Raw genomic sequence first — 22818 nt, 5'->3', positions numbered from 1 at the left:
GTGTCGGATCCCAGATCTGTTGTTTTTAATCTTCACATAACATTTGCATCCTCCAAAACCAATGAATTTAAAAAAGGATTTTGTCTTGAGAGAAAAGCGGATATTACTATGCTAATAGCCACCGTGGCCAGCAGTAAATACCCAGAAATGGAGGAATTTAATTCACCTTTTAACACTGTGGCTCCCTCAGGACGTATCCACAACCATTTTGTTTTATTATTTCATGCTCATGAGTGTAAAGCACTGGCTCTCCTGGTGACAACCTGAGGCTATAAAATATTTACAATATAATAACACTTTTATTGCACTGTTACACACATGCCAGCCTTTCCCTCTGAGCTATTGTGGAGGCAATGTATTGGTGTGGTCTAGATTTTCTTTCCCTCGACAGCTGTGAGCGGGCTCGCCTGTGAGTTTGATTGACAGCCTTATCCTCCATCCTGGATCTTCCCCTGTTCGCTGTCCCTTATGTTCTATCTGTACTTTTCTGTACTAAGATTAGATGTGGGAGTGGGCACTGATGTCAGAAGAGTTATATATTAGGGTTAAGCACTATGAAAGTGTAGAGATTGTGCAATGTGCAGTTCTTTGACCTCTGTGTACGACTATCCTGGCATCAGTGTTCCCTCCTTGAACTTCCCTTTTCTTTCAGTACCTTTTTTCTGCTTTGTTCTAATGATTAGTTCAACATTTTGCAGAGAGTTTAATGGGAAGATTGATGCTACGCCCATGGTTGTATGCAAAATATGAAGCTACAGCCAGAAGTCGGCTAACTTTGTCAAGCATAAAAACTGAAAACAAGTGGGAACAGCTAACCCAGATGATAACAAAATCTGCCTCTCAACACCTTGAAAACTCGAAAAATGAACGTGCATCGGCTTTGCTTAATCCGTATTAAAAAAAAAGGGCAAATGTAACAAATTGTCATCTCCACAAATCATTTTTTTTTTATCCAAATGAGGCATAGTGTTAAACAGATGTTTATTAGTGAGCTTTAGGTGCAAGGAGGCACATTTTGTTAGCTTCAGACAGAGCCAGGCTAGCTGTTTCCCTCTGTTTCCAGTATGCATGCTAAGCTAAGCCAATATTGTACATACAGACGTGAGAGTGGCATCGTACTTCTCATCTAACTCCCAGCAAGAAAAAGAATACGGGTACTTCCCAAAATGTTGAACTATTTCTTTAAACATTTAACCTTCAGTGTTAGCCACTAAGCCAGCCATTGCTTACTGTGGGTGTAACTACAGTTAACATCCGCAGACAGTGGTCAAGGAGTAAAGCCTGTTCAGTGGTTGTCTTTGAGAAGAAGCATATTTCAGAGCAAACTGCCTGATAATCACTGCACAAGCTTTATTGTTTGGCTGAGATTTCCTGCCTGTTTGCTCACTGCTTTATATCTAAAACCCTTCCTCCAGTCACTCCTTCCTATAACCCTCTGCCAATAACCCTTCTGTCTTTCCTTAGTGTGGTTAACCCTTTCCTCTTCCTGCCCCACCCTCCCCCCTCTCCTGCTCCTCTTCTGCCTCCAGGTCGGATGACAGCGACTCCTCGCTCTCCGAGGTGCTCAGGTAGAGGAACTGTGTTCGTCACTCTCTGTTCTCCCATTTGCTTGTGAACTCACCTGGTGTCATCTTGTCTCCACCAGTAGTCAGTGCCACGCCTGGCCTCTCCTTCACCCCCCTTTGTCCCCCTCTGTGGGTGAGGTCGATGTGGTGCATGTTATAACCACACGTGGCTTCCCTGACCCGGCGGCCTTTCCCCTTGTTGTGTTTCTTTGTGGTGTTGCTTGCACACAAGATCTGGATGAACCTTACCACTTTTCTACAGGCTGCAAAAAAAGAAGGAAATATGAATATTGGCGCTGAACAATGAATAAAAATATCATGGAAGAAAAAACATTGCCAGTGGGGTATCCAAATCGCTGCACAAAAGAAGGAAAATGTGTCAGAACATACTATTATAAATGAAGTATTGTGGTGCTACAGAGATGCCCAAGTCTTAAAAATTAATATTCTCCAGATGAACAGAACAGACCCCAGGAAAAGTCAAGTCATTTTAGTTCAGTTCATCAGTTCATAAAAAAATAAAATCACATTCCAATTGCAATATATCTCAGAATATTATTTTTCTAATGAAAATACTCACAAATTATGTAAAAACACGTAGCCATGTGCTATAAATATTAAAGGAGACCTATTTTGTTTTATAATTTTGACCTATCCTTCAGTAAGTTATATAGGTTCTTGTGCATGTAAAATGTGTTGAAAGTTAAAAAGCCCAAAAGCCTGCCAACGTCAGCATCTCAGACAGCTGCAGCAATGGACAGTATGAGAAACAGATGCGTTTTTTTGAGCATTAAAGCATGTAAACCTATTATAGTAGTAACCCAAAATATAATTATGAACCAGAAAATGAGTATAATGTGTTTCCTTTAATATATATATATATTAATACATTAATTTCCAGTAAAGGCTGCAACATCTTTAGAGGGTTAGAGATTCATATGATTGAAAAGAAAATTGGTCGTCACTCTTATATCTGTCTTTAAGATATGCGGCAGCGTAGCTTATCTTAGCACAGAGTGGCAACACAGACACAGCTAGCATGCTCTTTCGAAAGAAAACAAATAGTGTTTTTTATGGAGGGTTACGTGGCTCTTTCCACAGTGGCTCCTTGGGGACAGATATGAAAGAGGTATTCATTTTCATCGACCTTTCGGCAAAGAAAGTGAATAAGCATATTTCCCAAAACTTCAAACTTTATCATAGAATTCTTTCTGATCAATACTTTCTATTCCTGTGTCTTTATCACACACAGACATATACAGATGGATGCATCTCTCACCATGGCTCTTGTGTCTGTTTTTCTGTACTGCAGAGAGCACACACTGCTCTCCCTCCATATTTTCATTAGTCTGCTGGTCTCATGGTCCTTGGCCCTGCAACATCCATTAGCAGCCCTTACATAGCGAATAACACAGCACACTATGATATCTTCCACAGGCGCTGATAGAATGGGAACACTTTCTGCCATTTGGACCAGCGCTGCGCTGTAAGAAATGGGGTGCTGCATTAAGCAGGATTGTGCGGCCTGTCCTTTATAGAGAAAAACAGCAGAGACATGGTACAGAAGGTACTCAGAATAATGCAACATAATGGTTTTCAAGCAGGTAAACAAAGCAGCTCATGACTGTAAGTCTAGAGGTTCATGTAATGTGATAAGGGGAAAAAAATCTACTTAAATATATGTCATGGCATTAACACCAGAACAACATCATGATTAACTGACCAAAGATCCTCCTCATGCAACATGATAGCCTTCAGAGTGATAAGGTTCATTCACATGAAAACGCTCCTTCCTTCCCCTCCCTTCTGCAATAGTTGAAAAAATTATATTAAGAGAACGGTCACATGTAAGGTTTCCTCTTTTTATCAAAGAATCTGTTTTCTATCATCAGTCTTTTCAAAATGGGATTGACTAAAAAGAGGGCAGGACAGATTGTCTGTATTCACTCTGTTCACTCACCATCACGGTCAGGTTTTGCACCTCTGCAGAGGAGCACAAGCTGATAATCCGACTACATTATCGACTTGTTACACCTCTCCCCGCATACATATGTACCACATACCCTTTCCCCCCGGGCCCCAAAAGGCGATTGGCCGTGGAGCTGCTGAACCTCGAGTCAGCTCCCACCTGACTGGCTGAGAATGGATGCTGCATGTGGTGATGATGACGCCTCAGGACGTTGTGCTGTGGTTTATTTTTGAGTTGCAGGCTGCTGTGTAGTCGGTGTTGCAGGCTGTGGCTGATGTTACCAATTGTTTTGAGCTTATTCTGTGCAAGTCGGTTCTCTTTTTGTGTTTCCATGAGACTTGGCAAGACGTGCATGCAATCTTTTTTCACTGGCTGATGATTGACAGTTTTCGATTTTTGTTGGCATTTTTATGCACTGCAAGAAAAAGATACACAGAAAGTATGGTTTAGTGTTTATATTTTTGATTTGACGTGTGTATTTGTGTGTGTTTTCACGCTTGGACAGTAGAGAGGCATGTTGCCATCTTTGACATGTTTCAAGCACACACCCTTCTTTTGCTCACTCTGTGCAGAGTCCTGAGTTTTGTGTGTAATCACGGATTCTCTTTTCCCTCCTCTGGCTCTCCCTCTCACTGTTTTGCTCTCTACCTCACTTTCTCTCACACATACACACTCACCACCACTGGTGCTATTAGGAAGCCCACCAGGGGCCAATTTTCCCACAGTCCTTCCCTCTTCTTCTCACCCTCTGCCTGCTCTGTCTCACTCTGCTGACTGCTCTCCAGGCACTGTGGGACTCCGGCCTGTCAGTGGGACATAGATTGGGAGGGTGAGGGGGGCAGAGGTTCAGCTAGAGACATTGAGTGCACATAATATAAGAGGCTGTGTGTTTGTGCATATGTGGGTATGTGTGTGTGAGAGAGAGAGATGGGGGTGGGGGGACAGAAACACAAGTTGAAAAGGAAAGCAGCTCTTACTGTTGTAGTGCCTTAATTGGGCTGTTCTACAACAAAAGAAAAGCAGGACGGGGTGTGGAGGCAGGCCAGAGAGATGGAGCAGGTGGGCTCAGAAAACCAACAGGAAGTTATGTGTGTGTCTAGTTCTTTTTTTAGGGGAGTACATCATCTTTATGTATCCAGGGAGGTTTGTATGGATTTGTATTGTCTCTGTAATGGAAAAGACATTTGTGTTTGTGTGCATGTTTGTGATCAATCTGTGCGTACAGTGCATACATCTGTAGTTACCTGGAAAGAAATCAGCCTCAAGGATTTTATGTGTGTATGTCCAGTTGACACTGTATGCGTGTGTTACCGTATCCTTAGGGGTGTGATCAATCCCATCGGGGGTGTGAAAGGGGGTCGGACGGCGCCCTTGCAGTGTGTTTCTGTAGCCGAGGGCCATTCGAAGCCAGTCCTGTGTGTGGATGCTACAGATGAGCTGCTTTTCACTGGATCTAAAGGTACACATACCAGTGACTATACTGTAGGCTCCTTCTTAAACAGGGTATTTCACATAACCCTTAACTCAATGTATATGTAGCATTAAATATGTGATTGTTAAAGCTCTTTTAAATGGATCCTGATCACGTTGTAGCCAGTAACAAGACGACTTAAAACTTGTCATCTCAAAACAATTACACTACCTAAAGATTAGTTCAACGCTTTGGTATATAAATACATTTTTTCTCTTTTCAAGATAGAGATGAGTAGATTGATACCACTATCATGTCTGTGGGTTATGTATGAAGCTAGTAGCGGGAGGTGATTAGCCAAGCTTAGCATAAAGACTGTAAGCAGGGGTAACTGCGAGCCTGTTTGGGTTTTTTTGTGCCGACTAAATAAACAAGATAATGTGTGTTAATAAGAGGGTATGCCAGACAGATTTTGTTCACTGCTCCCTCCTGTTTTCTCTCTTAATGCTAAGCTAAGCTAACTGGCTTCTAACTGTAGCTTAATAATTTATCACACAGGTGTGAGAGTAGTATCCATCTTTGTATCTATCTGCAAGAAAGTGAATACGTGTATTCTCCAAAAATGTTAAACAATTTATAGTTTTTATGCTAAGCTAAGCTACCTGACTGCTGGCTACAGCTACATATTTAACAGATGGATATGGGGGATTATAAAAGCGAGATGCAACGTATCAATTGGTGAACTTCAGAGATGTAGTTGAACAAATGTTTTAATCTTTGGAGAGAGCCAGGTTAACCTTTTTCCATCTACTTCATGGCTTTTTTTAACCCAACATAAAGACTTCATGTTCACCTAGTCCTGGCAACAAAAATTTAAACTAAGCTAGTTCTAAACAAAAAATAAAATCAAGAAAAGAATAATATATTCCATTCAATGGAATACAATTTGCACACATGTGAGCTGCTCTTCTTCCCTCCTCCAGATCGTACCTGTAAGATGTGGAACCTGGTAACAGGTCAGGAGATCGTCACCCTCAAAGGCCACCCCAACAACGTGGTGTCGGTTAAATATTGTCCTTCCTCCTGTCTGGTCTTTTCCGTCTCCACCTCCTACATCAAGGTGTGGGACATCCGCGACTCCGCCAAGTGTATCCGCACCCTTACGTAAGTTTCCCTCCTGCAACAAGCCACATGAGGCAGTTTGCAGCTGTTAAACTAAAAAAAATGTAGCTGGGGAGTTATTTGATAGAAGTGATTAAGGGTGTGATTTTTCTGTTCAGCGATGTGTTTCATGTTGCAGAAAAGTGACAAATGATATGAGGGGAAAATCCGATTTGAAATCCATCTAGAGGGAATGTTAAATTCACACCGTCTCTGTCTCTACCGCTCCTATTTGTTTCTTCTTCTTAAGCCCCCCTTTTACTTTATTTCTATTTCTCTAATACTGTTTGGCTTCTCTTTCTCCCACAGTTCATCAGGGCAGGTGCTTTCGGGTGATGTGTGCGCTGGAACCACCACCCGCACAATAACCTTTGCGCAGGGCGAGTGTCAGATCAACCAGATAGCCATCAACCCGTCAGGATCTGTGCTCTACGCTGCTGCTGGAAACACCGTTCGCATGTGGGACCTCAACAGGTACATTCTGAACTGCTCATCCATTTATGTTTTCAGTCATTCATATGCCTATGCATTCATCACTTCCATCACTGATTTATATGCCCAGTCATCCCCACATTCATTGATTCATTCATGCAGATAGTTTCTTTACCTTAAAATCTTCTAAAAATGGATGTGGATGTATATATTCACTTCTCAGGTGTTAATCAACCAAAGAGATGATTAACATCTGACTGAAGAGATTAAAAGGACTGTCAAAAGGAAAGTTCAGGAACTGGTGATAAGAGTTTTCTATGTGAGTGAGTTTTCCACAAGGTACCAATTTCTGAAATCCTGTGGTAGTGCCGTCTTCTCCTCAGTTTTTCTGCTTCCGGAGGGAGTTGAGTAACAGATTGGACCAGACAGTTTACGCTGAGGGGCTCAGACCCACTTAATGATGCAGAAATAAAATATGAATGCATTAAACATTTCGTCAGCATCATCTCTGCCCATGGCATCGCTGTGTCTCGCAGTTTTACCTCACCCTTGAGAGGGAAAGTGATTTTGTTCAATGAGACTGGCACCTTAGAAATCAAATTCTTGTAAGTAAAGTAATGAATTTCACAGGTCTTTGCCTTACCTCCTTTTCTTCTCCACCTGTGTGTGTGTGTGTCTGTATTCATGTGTGTGTAGGATGCAAGGTATGGGGAGGCTGACAGGCCACATCGGCTCCGTCATGTGTCTGACAGTGGGACAGTCTTTGCTGGGCAAAGACCAAGTAATTACAGGCTCCAAAGACCATTATGTCAAGGTAACACGCACACATATTTAAACCATACCTGAGTGTCACACATGCAGACACATACTTAACAGTCTCGTGCTCGCTGTTCTCTTCTCAGGTGTTTGACGTGGCAGAGGGAACCATGGGTAACGTAGGTCCAGCTCATAACTTTGAGCCGCCCCATTATGACGGCATTGAGTGCTTGGCTGTACAAGGAGATGTGCTGTTCAGCGGGTCGAGAGACAACGGCATCAAAAAATGGGATCTGGAGCAGCAGGAGCTCATTCAGGTTGGTGTGTGTGTGTGTGTGTGTGTGTGTGTGTGTGTGTGTGTGTGTGTGTGTGTGTGTGTGTGTGTGATGGTCTCTTACCATGCTGAAAACATACTGTCACTCCCTGAGGCTAATTCAAAATTAAAGCTGCGTGTGTGTTGCATATTGCTACACTGTATGTGAGGTCAGCAGGGTTGAATTAAGCAGGAAGCAGAATGATTTCATATTCATGTGAATGTAGAGTTTGTACATCAAAGTTTAAAGCCCTAACTATGTGTCAGTGCTTCGAGCCCTCAGGTTGAAATGATGTCATCGTTTTCTGAGGCTATTAATTTGTGATCTCTTGACCCTCATCATCCTGTGAGCAAAGCTGTTCTTTCCACATGATGTACGGATAGATAGAGTGCTACAACAGTGTGAACAGACTCTGGGAGATTATTGTTGGAAACTGATTCCTGTCAGTGAGGATGCCACATGTAATGGACGACAGCTGCACTGTTTTTAGTGTGGAGAATATTGATAATCAATCATTGTTTTGGGAATTTATCAAGCAGCTTTAGATTTAGGGTCTGCAGCCTAGAAACTGTTTGGAGAAGGCAGGCACCTGCATAATTAACATGTGATTGGACAGAACCGTCAGATCAGATCAACAGTAGGAGAGTGCTGCCACCAGCAGAGCCAGTTGGTTAGTCAGACTCCTACAGGAGCCAGTTGGGAGTGGAGCCTTCAGTTACATTCTTGGCCCTTCGTTCAATTAAATGGGCTCTCCAGGTCTGTTGTTTTCAAACTAACTATCGCTTCTCTCGCTGGTGGTAACACCTAAACCACTCATGTAGCTGCCAGTAGTTTCTCAATTAACTCTGATGGTTCAACCCCTGTGTGGTTGGACACAAGCACACAGCTTGAAGCCTGGCAAGATGGATTTTTGCGAAAATCACATGATCGTGTGATCTTGCAAATCCTGCTGCCTTGCGAGGTGAACCTCTGGGTGGCACCAGAGCAAAGGTCTAGACTTCATCCTCTGGAAACCATGAATGTCTCTAGATTTCTTGGCAAGCCATCCGATAGTTAGTGAAATATTTGAGTCTAGACCAAAGTGGACTGACACACTGACTTTGCCATCATTAGAGTCACTAACTCGGGTAAAAATGTCAAGCAATTGCTGGTTTCAGCTTCTTAGATGTGAGGTTGTGCTGCTTTAATTCTGTTTTCTTTTTCTCTTATTTCAATAACTGTGTGGTGGAAAGAACAAGCAATTAGAAGATGTCTCCTTGGGGTCTTAGACCTTAAAGGCACCTCTCTTACTGTTTAAATGATTAATCAAAGAGAATAGAAAATATAATAGAGAATAGAAATAACTACTGGTTGAACCAGAGGACTGAACTAAGATTTTCTTTCATGACTGCCTACTTTGGTTTATGTGGACTAGAGGTCTTGAACAAGTCTGTGTAGCAGTGCATCGTCTTCTTTGTAGAGTCACACTCTTTCTGCCCGTCCAGCACTGCTAGAGAGCATACTTTACTTGTTATCTGCCACTGGCCTGGTGGTGACAGAGAAAAGCTGTGCTGCCAGTTGAGCGTTCAGCTGGTGGACAGCTCCCTTTATGTCTTCCTTTACCCAGAGTGTTCACTCTGTGGAGAAAGTCAACACGGAGTCGTCAGGTGTAATGTAGCAGGAAAGCACTGTGTCAACATCAGGGTGCCAAAACGCATCTCAGCCACAGGTACCACAGAGGAAAGTCAGAGTGTGTGTGTGTGTGTGTGTGTGTGTGTGTGTGTGTGTGTGTGTGCGCGTTGACTCCTGCGGTGTCTCTTGTGCATCCTCTGCTGCCTGCATATGTTAATAATGCATAATAATGCACTTCGTGGGTGGATGCGGCTTACTCATTTGCACACACTGTAATATGCATATAAAGCAGCACTTCCTCAACTTGTTTGCGTAAGTTCTGTTTTGCCTTTGTTTATCCAGACAGAGAAAACAGGAACATTAGACATTATTATTTCCCTTCAAAGGCTGAGTTAGATCAACTCAGCGCTGTGGTCTGCGGCATCTGACCTTAACCTCATTTGTGAAGCAGCCAACACAATCCGTTTTACAGCCTCTCTAACTCAGTAGTCTCTGTCTAATTATGTAATAGGATCAAATTGTGGCTCGGGGTATAATAGAATATATTACAGGAGACTCTGAAACTCCTCCAGGATTTCTGCTGCGAGCTGTTCTGCTATGACCCCTCTGTTGTTAAAATGCAAACGCCATGGTGTGTTTCTTGGGAGATTATGTGAGGCAGTTTGTTTTCTCAACACTGTAGTTTAGTGATCCCAGTTGCTTGATAAACATTTTAATGTACCTTCCAAAAACAGTTTGTGCGTTTTACTTGCATGACTACGTGCTTATGCAACTGTTGCTGCAGTGTGGTGTTGCTCCGAGGTGTTGGAAAGCATTAACACGTTTTTACCCATGGGTGTAAAGTTGTTTCAGATAGTGCTGTAGATGACATGTATGTGAGAATGTTCTCTTTGTTTTTTTGTAATAGCTCTTTCACATCTACACCTTTAATTGCACCTCCAACTATCCGTGGATGGGAGGGGGGTCTCTGTCTTTCTCCCAAGATTTCCTCCATTTTGCTTTTGTGTTGAGGAAGGATTTCTCAACCTTTTCTGGCCCACAGTTCCCAACTAAAAATAACAAACCTCTGCTGACCCCAGGAATTACGGAGTTGTCAAACTGTTAGCATGGAGGGGGCTCCAAATAGATTATACAGAAATGACGCTATATGTCAAACCTATTTAAAGGTGCACTATGTAGTTTTGGGGAATAAATTGTAATCAGCCATCCCCCTTCTCTAAGCACTAGTAGCAGAGAGAACGCAGGGGCAGAGGGGTTTATATAATAAAATATGTTAGTCTAGGCGAGGCAGAGCAAGGCAAGAGCATGTTTTATACCCAAAGACAACCCAAAGTACATATTACAGGCATGAGCACAATACATAAGTTGTAATAATGATAATAAAAACTGATAGAAGCAGGCCTGCCTGACTTATTGATCCTTTATCTGACCGAGGTTTAAGTTTTAAGTTCAAGTCTATGGCTTCGATCCTGGCTCTGAAATATCAGTCAAGTGTGCTGTGTATTGATAAATCAATGACGCTGTCCGTGGTGCTGAAGCAGCAGGCGGCTTTGTAATCGCGTCTTTTTCCTCTCAGTCCTGCGCATCTGTCACTGTCATCTTGGATCTATAATATTCTCTAAACGATATTCTTTAAATATTCAGTAATACACTATATTGTAGCCTTTATATTCTAGTGTCACCTTCATGATCAAGATCAAGTAGCAACGTGTAGTCGCAGGAGAATGAGCGGATCATAGAGGCACACTGCTGCCTGTAGTGTGCCTATAATATTCTTATAATGCTGAAAATACCACCAGACCAAGTCGCCTCTAAAACAAAATATTTTAATTTTGTCTTAAGGGAGATAGTGTTAAAAGATGAACAAATTATCTGTATCAGAGAGTTAAAATAAAAGTGTATTGACAGATGTTATTTTTTTACGTAAACAAAATGTTTTACATAAAATAATTAATTACAACAGAACAATAAACTTGTCAGCTCTCTCTGGTGTGCAATAGAGTCACTGCTTCTGCATTACCTCAAATATGTTTTTGTCTTTTGTGCCAACTTACTTGTTAAGTTCAAACACAGAATGGACAAAACAGACATTATCCATGATGTGAAACGAAAGGCAAACAGGAAGGACACACAAACACACATAGCAGCTAAAAGCATCAGTTTTCTGCCAAAGGACATTTCTATAAACATGAACCTTCAGACCATCGAGATGTAGCAGCAGCTGAGGACTTTGCCGGCTGTCACTCCTGCCAGCAAGATGACATTTAAGACTGCAGTAGCACACATTTACGACCAAATGGTTAATTAAATAATGCAAATGATGGAAAATGTCCTCCTGGCCCATCAGATCCTATGTATGATGCTGATGCAGTAGATAAGACTTATGTGTAAGCAGTATGAATCCAAGGGTTCATTCCACCTGCTGTCTTTAGTGTTGGCTGTATGTTGCAACCAGACATTTTACTGTTTCTGTTTCTGAATGGAGAGTGCCAGCAGGAGAATGTGTGGCCTTAAATTATACTCTCAATGTTCTTGGGAGCTTCTGAGTCTTACCATTTGTAAAAATACACACCTTTGCTTATACAACACAATGTGATATTAGCACCAGATTAAGTGGTACGTAGTAAATTATAGCCATTTGGATAATGTCACAGTATTGAAATCACTCTTGGATAGGACTGTTGTTCAGCAGGAAGCACTTACTCGGCGCGTGGTGTCAAGATGAAATCGTCCTCAGTAAAATAATACAGATTTTTTTTTTCTTTCGAAAGCTGAAGAGAACAACAGTGGTTTTATTTTTTATTTATTTTTTGTTTTTTGGCTTGCTGACTATAAAAACTAGAAGAAAACAGCCAAGTAACTGCAAACTGCACTGCAGAGAAAACTTACAGAAAGATATCTGCAGACAAATAATGTGAGATACCTGGTGGAAACACTAACGGAGAGGAGCTTAATTAGCCGTGTTATTTTGATTGAGAGCTAATCTCAAAATGCAACGTGAAAATATCAATTACTGACAGAAGCAAATAAAACGCAACAGGATAAAAATAGATAACGTAATAAAAGTTATCTCCATCTGCATGTGTTCTTCTGTATGGCGCTGAATTAATCTGCAGCCCGGCTGGTTGAGATAAACAGAGTATTAAAAAAAAAGTTTGGTAAAGCCTCCTGTAAATGGCTTTTCATATATTTGTTCTGTAATTTAAGCCACTGCAAATATTTGAATGGATTGTGTTTGACGTCTCACCTCTGCAGGGCTGCACCATCATAGCCACGGTTCACTCTGTTCTCCATTTTCTCATTAAGTCTAATGTCAGTTCAGAATCTGTTTGTCAGATGTTTTCATCAGCGCTCTGTAATTTGAAATGAGGACTTCCTACAAACTTTTATGACAGGCTACATTTTTTTTAAGCTTTTGTTGGCTTTTTCTCTGCTGTTCTATGATATAGTCTCATGTCAGTGTGATCATCTTAATGATCATAAGACCGATGAATCCGTTCTTAGTTCATGAATCATGTTTGAAGCTGTTGTAAAATACCCAGCACAGACACACGAGCTTAGAATAACTACAGTATCCAGTGGAAATACAGCGTTAGTGAACCTCAAGCCTCAATTGCACTTGCGTGTTGCCTAGCAACATTGTGCATTTTCCATTCAAGAAATATATACTGAAGATGATTTATACCCATTGAAAATGAATCCCACATTTATATTTTTCTGCTGCTGTTTTTAGAAGGCAATAACGAGATGACTCACGTTCGCTCATGAGGTATAATATCTGTAAGATTCTCTCTCTGCCTTCACTCTGCAGCAAATCCCCAACGCCCACAAGGACTGGGTGTGTGCTCTGGCGTACGTCCCAGGTCGACCCATGCTGCTGAGCGCCTGTCGGGGCGGCATGCTCAAGGTGTGGAACGTAGACAACTTCACCCCAATAGGAGAGGTCAGAGGTCACGACAGCCCTATTAACGCCATATGTACCAACTCGAGACAGATCTTCACTGCGTCCAGGTAAAAAAATACATCCTTTTTTCTCTCTGTGTAGATAGAAGTCTCCATAAAATGCTGTTCATTTATAAGCTAATTTCTTTAGGACACAACGACTGTGAGCAAAAATATGAACGCAACGCTTTTGTTTTTATCGAGTTCAAGTAAAAGATCAAAGACTGTGCACACGATGATTTTTCTCAGATTTTGCTCACAGACTTGTTTAAAGCCGTGTTAGTGAGCACTTTGCCAAGATAAGCAAACCACCTGACAGGTGTGCCTTATCAAACTGCTAATTATCAGCATAATTGTTTTACAGGTGTCTTTTGGGCTCGTCACCATAAAAGGAGACTCTAAAAATGTGCAAATCATGAAAAATGGGAGCAAAAACATTTTTTTATGCCGTTTACTTTGAGGATTTATTCATTTATTATTTATTCACAATAAATTACAGTTATGAAAGAGTTTGTAGAATAAAGCACCATCAGCTCTGAACTGAATCATACACAAGCTTTTAAGGATTAAACATTACATTTTTATTTTTGTCAATTAAAAACCAAGTTGATCCTGCTAACATTTATCGCCTGCCTCACACATCGTAGTCCTCACAGCTCAATTATTGTCCAAACTATTAAACTATTACAAACACAGCAGTGATGATCATATTACACTTTCCCACATCATTTTCATTATTGTGTGTTTATTTATCTCATAAACTGCTGTAAAAAACTCACTAGGGCCCCAAATGTGTTTATCCACTGCTGAAAATACAAACACACTGTTTGCTCCTGGCTTAAAGCTAAGTGTGATATAAAGTATTGGGATATGAAGTCACGTATTTTTTGCTTTGTACTTTTCATGGAACAATAGAAAAAGCCTTACCACAAAGGCAGTTGGACGGGTTTAGAATATAATGTTTATATTTTAGTTTTTTTTAACTCGTACAGACGGAGAAAAACGGTTTGCCCTTTAACAAATATCTTAGCTTTTTCTGAGTGAAACACTGGATCATGACTCATGCTGGCTTCATCTCAAGCATTCATCTCCAGGTGTGTGCTGCTCAGAGAGGGTCAAACTACATCCTGTTTTTCTGAGCTCATAGTTGCATCAGACGGGGATTATGCGTATTTACTGTGTGTGTGTCTGAGTGGGTATGTGTGTGTGCCCTTACTTCTCTTGACCTGGTGGGTTTTCAGCTTAAGTCGACTAACTTTCTTCTTCCTCTTCTTCCTCTTCTTACTCTCTCGGTCCATCACTTCTTTAATCTTCATCATCTCTTGCTGTCTTTTCCGTGGACGAATCTTTGGTCTCTCAAACTCTGCCGACCCACTCCTCCTCTCCTCTTGTTCTTCACCGTCACCTTCCTCCTCCTCCTCCTCTGCTCCTCCCTCCCCTGTGTTGACCCCAGTGACTGCAGGGTGAAGTTGTGGAGCTATGTGCCAGGCCTGACCCCGTGTCTTCCCCGGCGGGTCCTGGCCATCAAGGGCCGAGCCACCAGCCTCCCATGATTGCCTCCTCTCCGCTCACCAACCCTCCCTTCCTCTGGTACTCTTTTAACTAATCTCCACCTTCTTTTCCCAGCTGAGTTTCTTTTCCCCTTCTTTTGTATTTCTTCACTTGGGTGGTTCTGTTTGCTCCCGTTTCCATCCTCCGTCATTTTTTTTCTCCGATTATTTTGTCATTCGTTTTTTGTTGTTTTGTTTTTACGCATTCTGCTCAGTTTAGCTCAGTTTAACTTCTATTTTGTAAACTTTTATAATGCTTGCTGGTTCGTTAGCAGACCACTGCCTGCACTAAGACAAACAGCTTCTCACTGACTGAACAAGTGACTCATAGTTTTGCTTAGAAAAACTTTTGTGCTGATGAAATTTGTCTGTTAAAGCCTGTTGCTGTACTTTATTAGAAATGTGCTTACTTGCTTTCTCACCAAGAGTAAGATGAGATGATCGATCACACTCTCATATCTGTCCATTCAATATAAGGCTACAGCCAGTAAATGGTTAGCTTAACAAAGTTCACAAAACATTTCTGGAGCTTCACAGCAAAACAGCGTTGCAGAATTCTACAGAGCAACTGAAAAAAGCATGGAGGGGGGCTCCAAATAAAAAAACAACAGGAAAAATAAATAAATAATAAGATAGCTCCTTAAAGTTCGTCTGGCATAACCCAAGTCTCCAGAAGGCAGAGATCCCAAATTGAATTGTAAAAACTTCATTTACATCTTTTTTAAGCATAAATCTTCACTGTAGCTGCTAAGCTAAAAGCACTAGCTTAGCGTAGCACTTTTGGAATAAAAATGGTCTAAGTGAGGTTTAGAGGTGCTGGCAGGTTGATTTTGTTAGCTTTGGTCAGAGCCAGGCTAGCTAGTTTATTCCAATCTTTATGCTAAGCTAAGCTAGCTGCCAGTTGTCTATAGCGTCATAATTATCTTACAGACAGAATGGTATCAATCTTCTCATCTAAGCCACGGAAGCAAATATCTCAAAAATTCAAACTATTTATCAAACCCGTTCAGCATCTAATGTGTTGATAGAATCAACTCTATTGACAGTTAGTATCTCCTAACAACAAAGTGCACAGCTAACTACTTTAGCCAGTGTTACTGACGACATGCGACGCTCTCCTGGGGATTGCCTAATTGACCGACTTATTGACAAGCTGTTACGACTATCACTGTGGAAATGTGCAAGAAAATTCAAATTAAATTGTCTGGTCTGTTGGGAGAAGAATTGCGGGGAAGTTGAAGATATTTACTTGTTGTTATGAATCATACATGTACTTATTTCTTCACTTTTCTGAAAGGGCGCATTAGGTGTTTTATTCCTACTGGCACCGTGGAGAAGGATCTCTAATGAAGTGTGTGTGGGCAAGTGTGTGTGAAGCGCACTTTGAAGTCAATCTCTTTGTGTTGTGTCTGATGTACAATGGGTTGTTTTGAAAGGGAAGACTGCGTGATTGATGTTCTGTTATTTTCTCCCTTTGTTGCGTTCTCCTTGTTTTCCTTTGCTCATCGTCTCTCTCTCTCTGTCTCTCCAGCGACAAGACGGTTAAGATCTGGACGTCAAAGGTGTGGAGGAAGAGGTGACAACCGAATTGGATCCTTTGTCGACCATCTTCTGGCTACTTCAGCCGCTGATCTGTGACCCGCTCTCTTCTAGTAATGAGATGTGACGCTGAAAACACAGTTTCCAAGGCAATCAACGTGTTTTTTTTAACTTTTTGTCAAGGTGCAAATTGACAAAGCTGAGGCGTCGTGTATTCAAAGGCAACAAACTATTTGCCTTTCAGATGTTTGTTTGTTTTTTTTTTTTTACTGCCTATTTGAAAGTGCCATTCAGGTGTGATGCTACAAGATTTCTTTCCGGCCGTAGATACACCAGGCGGAAGAATTTTTCTCCTGACAAGAAAATGACCACAAAAGAAAAAGTGTCCTTCTGTTTGATCACCAAGGTTTGAGAATCCTTGTTGAACAGCAAGAGATGAATTTGCTCAAAGATGTGTGTATTCATGTCAGAAGGTCAAGACGTGGGCTGAATTTTGAGTCCCAGAGGGATCTTATCCAAAGTCTGGGACCTCTGTTTCTCCATTCAAGATACTGAACACAACGGAGGGTCATTGTTTGTGTTAATAATGGTGGATGATCAATAGATAATTGATGTTTGACATCAATGGAAAATTACACAAAACATCATCACTTTTAACTCCGGAAACGCCCTCCAACACTTTAAGTTCAACTCTCTCTCAGTATATCACTGAAACTTAATTGCGTTCCACAAGTCGTGTTCATTTTTTTTTTTTTATGACTTTTACTAATTTATTATTTTTCCTACCTCAGTTGTTTTGGACTTCGGCGTGAGGTGGGAGGGAACATTTTACGGGTCTCTGCGTACAAAACACCTGGTGCTCGACATTTTTCAAGTCTTTTATTTGATGCTGGCTCTTCATATCTGTGTGGATGTGTCCTCTGTGGCCCTCCGGCTATCAGACTGTCTCGCTGCTGACCTTGCAAACAGGAGAGCACACGTCCAGTAGCACAACAAAGGTAGCACTGGCCCCCAGAGGATTCTGACTGGATTGTATTATCTGCTCTGTAAAGTGCTAACAGGGGTGAAAATAAGAAACACCCCTGCATCACAATGAAAACACAACACACTACTCAGACGTTTGTGAGTCGGGTATTCCATTGAGGCCAAAGTGCCAGATCATTATCTCGACCATCCTCCAGTATGTGGCCCATACCCGCCATATATTCCCTACATGAACGGTAATAAGAGCCCTGCCAGTGTACCCCCGCCTGCTTTCAGCTTCATTCTGATCTTTAAGGTTAGCAACTGTGTCAGACTGACCAGCCTTACCCACCGAAGAGTCCACCTCCTTCCCCGCTACTGAACTTCTCTGGGAAGCCGTTTTTAATTAGAGGTCTCGCAGCTTGACCGGTTGCTTTCAGGCGAGATTACTTGGATGAAAGTAGGTCATAACTGAGAGGGATTTCTTATTAAAAATCCCAATTTTCTTCCACCCACTATTTGCTGCTACATTTAAAGGCAGGAAGAAACTTCCTGTACCAGTGCACTGATGTACAAATCTGTTTATGTGGCAGATTATGCGTGTGGGCAACACACACACATATGCACAAACTGTGGACTCACACAAACACACGATTTCAGCGGATGTTGCGGTTATCCATCTTGCCTGATAGGTCTTGGCATCCCTCACTGTGTTGATTTAGTGTGTCTTTAATGAAACAAATTCAGCACTGCAGCACTCCACTGACACACACGTATATGCACATACATACACACACCTATAGGCAAACAGTAATAACACAAGTCTTAAAAGTCAGTTCAATTTTCTTTTTCTTCTGAATATGGATGATTTTTTAATCACCTTTGATTTATAAAGTTTTTTTTTTTGTGTAAAAGTCTTACCGCTTGATAAAAACCCAATTCATGTCTGTTTGTATCACAATATCACAGTTGACTTTTGGTGTTAAAGGGTAACTCCACCAATTTTACACATTAAAGTGTAAAAGGAGGAGCCTGTGTCTGGAGGAGTACTTGTGCATATGTGAAAAAAGTAGTATAAAACGTTTGGTGGCTCCAGAGGAAGCTGCATGTAATCTGATGAATTTCCTCCAGTGATCAGTGGCTGAGTTGCATTGTGGGTAATGTAGACACCAAACTGAGAAGAATGTGTGAAATGTTAGACAAGTGAACTGCTTTTCAAAACCTAATGCCTACATTACCCACAATGCAACTTAGCCACTAAGTGACATCACTGGACTCATGGACAGTTTAAAAGCAACACATCAGAGATGCAGAACCAGAGATATCGCCTTTTTATTCCACGCATTCCTCGTAGTTTTCAAAACCTGGCGCCTACATTACCCACAGTGCAACTCAGCATTGTGAGTGACATCACTGGAGGCGATTTATAAGATCACATGCAGTTTCCTCTGGAGCCACAAAAGGCTTTATACTACTTCTTTCACATATCTAGTAGTACCCCTCAAGATCTGTAAACACACTTTAACGTGTCAGATTGGTGGAGTTACCCTTTAAGTTCTGAAACGTCATTGCTTCTGTTGATAAAAGAATACTTTGTTTCTTCTGTGCACTTTTCCTTATGAAAGACCCAGAAACATGTAGTTAAATCAAAAGAAGCTTAGATCATGAAACAGCAGTCAGTGGTGTTGAAGTTAGTAAATATTTTCAACATAGTCTCTGCAATTTCTCCTGTAAGAGGGAGTATGTGCCACCAACACAAGTTTGAAGCTGCTTACACTTCTCCAAAAGCAATGATATGGGTTGTGGTTTTATGTTGGGGAGGTGTAGTGAATGCAAATGTGTGGACGGGGTTGATTTGTTGAAGCGTTCTTGGTTTTTGATATTTGTAATGCTTAGAAACTCAGGTAAAGAGTGAAGGATAATGTTAGTCATACTTTAGTGATTACTTGACCCTGTGAGTTTAGGTAGCTTTTTGAATCGACCAAATGCCTTGTTTGAGAGATTTTTATTTTACTTAAAAAAAGGTACTATCAGTGTGCCATCCCTTTTTTTGTAAAAGAGCCATTTCCATGTTTTGCTTTTGCATTAGATTCCCTTTACTTATTATCTATGTACTGTGCTTTTCTGTACAAAACGTACACATCTTAAATGACATCTTCCCAATCTGGCCAAAGCTGAAAGTCTCGCAACTCTGAGAAGATATGCACTGATTTTTGACCATTATTGTTTTAAAATATGTATAAAGTATGGTAATTGTATAGCAGTTTGACTTTAAAACTGGCGTGAGCGGTACAAAATGTGGTCAGTAGGGAAATTAACCTCCATAATATTGTGGGTTATACACTTCGACCTCGAGTCAGACCCCACTGGGCCCTACACTGTACACTATGTATTTTTCTGTGCTAATTAGCCAAACTGACCCTGCTTACCACCTTAAGGTGTGTTTATGTGATAACAATGCTAAGACAACCTTTATCTCTGTTTTTCTTTTACTTCTCCAGCCTCTGACTTATTGCTGGAGAAGATGTTGTAGTACTCAAGCTTTAGGCACTCTCCTCCCGTGCGTGTACATATGCTGAAGGTTGCATGATGTTGTGCCTCATCGGTTGCTTGGACATCTCAAAACATAGCAATTCAGAATGCAGTTCATTCCTCCTTGTGTTTAATGTTTAACACCTGAGCGGATTTGTTTGCAAAATCTCAGTAGGATTTGGCCATTTGTTTGCATTCTGAAGCACAGTCAATAAAATATGTGTTAAAACGTGGCTTCACAGAAGACGCTAGCTTGGAAGATTTCTGAAAGCCGAGCAGAAGCCCTAAATTATTATCTGGCCTTGGATCTGCCCCACCCAAAGTTGCCCCGTATGTTCTGAGGCTCGTTTTTTTCAGCCGATGTCAGCACCACTTGATGATGTGTAAATAGGTGTGTCATACCTCTTTTAATATTCCAGACGTGATTTAGTCGAGGTCAACTGACTTCTTTCTCATCAGCTGGCCTTAGAGCAATGTCTTCAAGTTAGGATTTACATGCACTTTGGATAATGAACACTGCTGTGAATACTCTGTGAACAGACATGTATTAAGCCTAGTTTTAGACTTAGTTTACAAAAGCAGAGTTTAGGAGTCCCAAATGGGGAAATGTACTGAAAAGAACACATCTGTTTAGCTCTACAGTAGGGTTAGAAACCAGTTATATTAATGTTTGTGCTGATACAGTATGTAAGATAACAGTCAAGACTTAAAAAGACCATTTCTAGTATGTCCCTGCCTTTAAAGCCCTTCTTCTTTTGAAGCAAATGTTACCTGAGAATGCAGATTTTCATTTTTGGCAGAGCAGCACACGCAGCATGGTGGACACTCAGGAGAGTCCGGCTCCATCCTTATTTCCCTGGCTGTCTGCTGGCATTCAGGCATTTTTCTTAATATTACTGACCACAAACAGGTCATATTACTCTACGAAAGATATAATCAGAGACACAGGATGACAAGATCCAACCTTAATCTGTTCCTCAAGTATCAGTCAACGCGGGAATGTCCTTTCAGAAAGGGGTAGTATCACACTAAATGTACCATTGAACATGTAGTATGTATCTGATAAATTCTCCTCTGATCCTGGATTGATCCACAGTTGGTGGCAATGTTGTAGCCGAATGTGGAGAAAAAAAATCACCAGATTAGCATCTGGTTTAAATTGGAAAGCTGTCTGCCCAAAGCTTAAAATCACCTGAACAGTTGATACCTTGCTTACTCTACAGTATGTGTCCCCTCGAGTGGTAGTGAAAAAAAAAATACAACACTGACCATTTGCAAAACCCCGCCCCCGTAGTTAAAGTTGCTCTGCGTGTCAAGCTTCTCACACAGAACTTGCCCCTAATGTAGCTAAAACATGATAAAGTGGCCTATAGGGAGTATAAAGAGTTAGATTAACACTTAAAGGTTAGTATTTCCTTACTCGGAACTGCTTCATTTTAACCAAAGAAAAATGATTTGACAATGAGGATTTAATCAATGAGTTTGGAAAACATAATACTGACTTCCTGAAACCAACTAAAGAGCCGCTATCGGTATGCTAAACTGATATTGAACAGATATTTTAATAATGTTACTGGTAACCTCACGTAAACAATAATGTCGTTTCCTAATAATATGCCCCTCGCTTTTAGAAAATAGCCCTTGTTTACCTCTGCACATAGTAAGCTAGTTAGCCAGACATGTTAACGTTTACATCTTATGTTAGAGCAGATAAACACACAGTTTTATCCAATCTTTCTACTTTTTCTCTTGAGTTTTTGGTTTTAGAAAAGCTTAAAGAAACTCCAAACACTGTTTTGGCATTTGGTGCGGGGTTTGGCAAATGGTCAGTTTTCTTAAAGTAAAACATGGACTGCAGCAGCTTTCCCAAGCAAACTATAAAAAAAAAATCAACATATGTGTATTTATATAGTGTCTGTACCCAGTCTGTATTGAATATAAGACCACAGAACAGATTGGAGAGTCAAGCCGTCAGTCAGTGATTGTGTGATTACCACCTTTAGCACCTCCAGCCCAGCCCAACCATCTTCTGACTACAAGGAAATGAAACCTAAGTAGTCAGCGTCTCAGCTTCAGCCTTGTGCCTCAGCCAACAGGCCTTACTGCCTTAAAGAAACAGAATGTGAACCATCATTATTACTCTGAGGATTGTAGGCTGTCCTGCAGATTGTGGAATTCTGTTCTAAGTCAGACGACGTTTCTGCTCGCTTTATCAACATACGGCTGAAAAGACTTTGCCTCAGGCTGCTGAGGGGATGGGATCCCATTTAGACACAATCAAGAGGGCACTTTACTGAATCACTAACGCACACCAACACACGTCTTCTTCTCTGCAGCTGCGCAAGTAACATCTCCAGTTGTGTGTGTGTTTTCACATCGAGCTCACATACGCTAACACGACATGTGGCAGTGTCCATGAAATATGTACTCACGGGACATAAATGCAGGGTCAAAGGTCATTTGTGCCTTTTATTGCACAGACTACTCCCTCTCTTAAACGAGTGTAAATGTGTGTACAGTTTTTTTTTTAATATGACAATGTGCATGTGACCAAGCCTTGTAAAATATCTTATTGTAAATAATGTAAGTAAATATTTAATGAAGGATTCAATGTTCCATCGAGGAAATAAACAAGTTAAAATCAACTGTCTTTTATGTCCTGTGGTGTGATGAGATCAAATCAGATCTTTTCGGTCAGAATCTTTTTGGTACAAGATCACAGTCCAGTGATTGTCAACACATTTGTTCCTTAACCAGATTGATTGGTATTTTGATAACATTTACCCAGCTGTCTGCAGATTACAACACTTAGTTCTTGATCTCCCCTATTGGATATTAAGACCAAAGCAGCTGAGAAATAAAATTCTCCTTTATTTTTGCAGATGGAGGGAGAGTTAACTGATCACTCAGAACAAAAAGGCAAACAGGTTGTAAGGCATTAGATGCAGACATGGGGAAATGTTTTTCATCCAGATGCATTTCTCTCTACTTCAGGGCCAGAGATACAGACTCTAAACACATACATCTTCATTTCCTTCGCAAACTCTGATCATTAACTTGTGTCGGGCTGCGC

General features: G+C 41.1%; 1 protein-coding gene across 1 annotated transcript in view; it reads left to right on the top strand.

Moving 5' to 3' along the window:
* Positions 1-16446, top strand: part of kif21b (kinesin family member 21B) — a 58324-nt gene extending 41878 nt beyond the window's left edge. Inside the window, exons 27-34 of the mRNA XM_073468490.1 lie at positions 1530-1568; positions 4857-4993; positions 5929-6109; positions 6416-6580; positions 7235-7352; positions 7441-7611; positions 13031-13230; positions 16243-16446. Of these exons, the coding sequence (XP_073324591.1) occupies positions 1530-1568; positions 4857-4993; positions 5929-6109; positions 6416-6580; positions 7235-7352; positions 7441-7611; positions 13031-13230; positions 16243-16291 (1060 nt within the window). The 3' untranslated portion in view covers positions 16292-16446. The remainder of the gene's footprint in view (positions 1-1529; positions 1569-4856; positions 4994-5928; positions 6110-6415; positions 6581-7234; positions 7353-7440; positions 7612-13030; positions 13231-16242) is intronic.
* The last annotated feature ends 6372 nt before the right edge of the window (positions 16447-22818 follow it).

This window comes from Pagrus major, chromosome 6 (assembly GCF_040436345.1).
Source record: "Pagrus major chromosome 6, Pma_NU_1.0".
In the NCBI taxonomy this organism is placed as follows: Eukaryota; Metazoa; Chordata; class Actinopteri; order Spariformes; family Sparidae; genus Pagrus; species Pagrus major.
The sequence above is the reverse complement of the archived record's forward strand: the minus strand, read 5'-3'. Positions and strand labels throughout refer to the sequence as shown.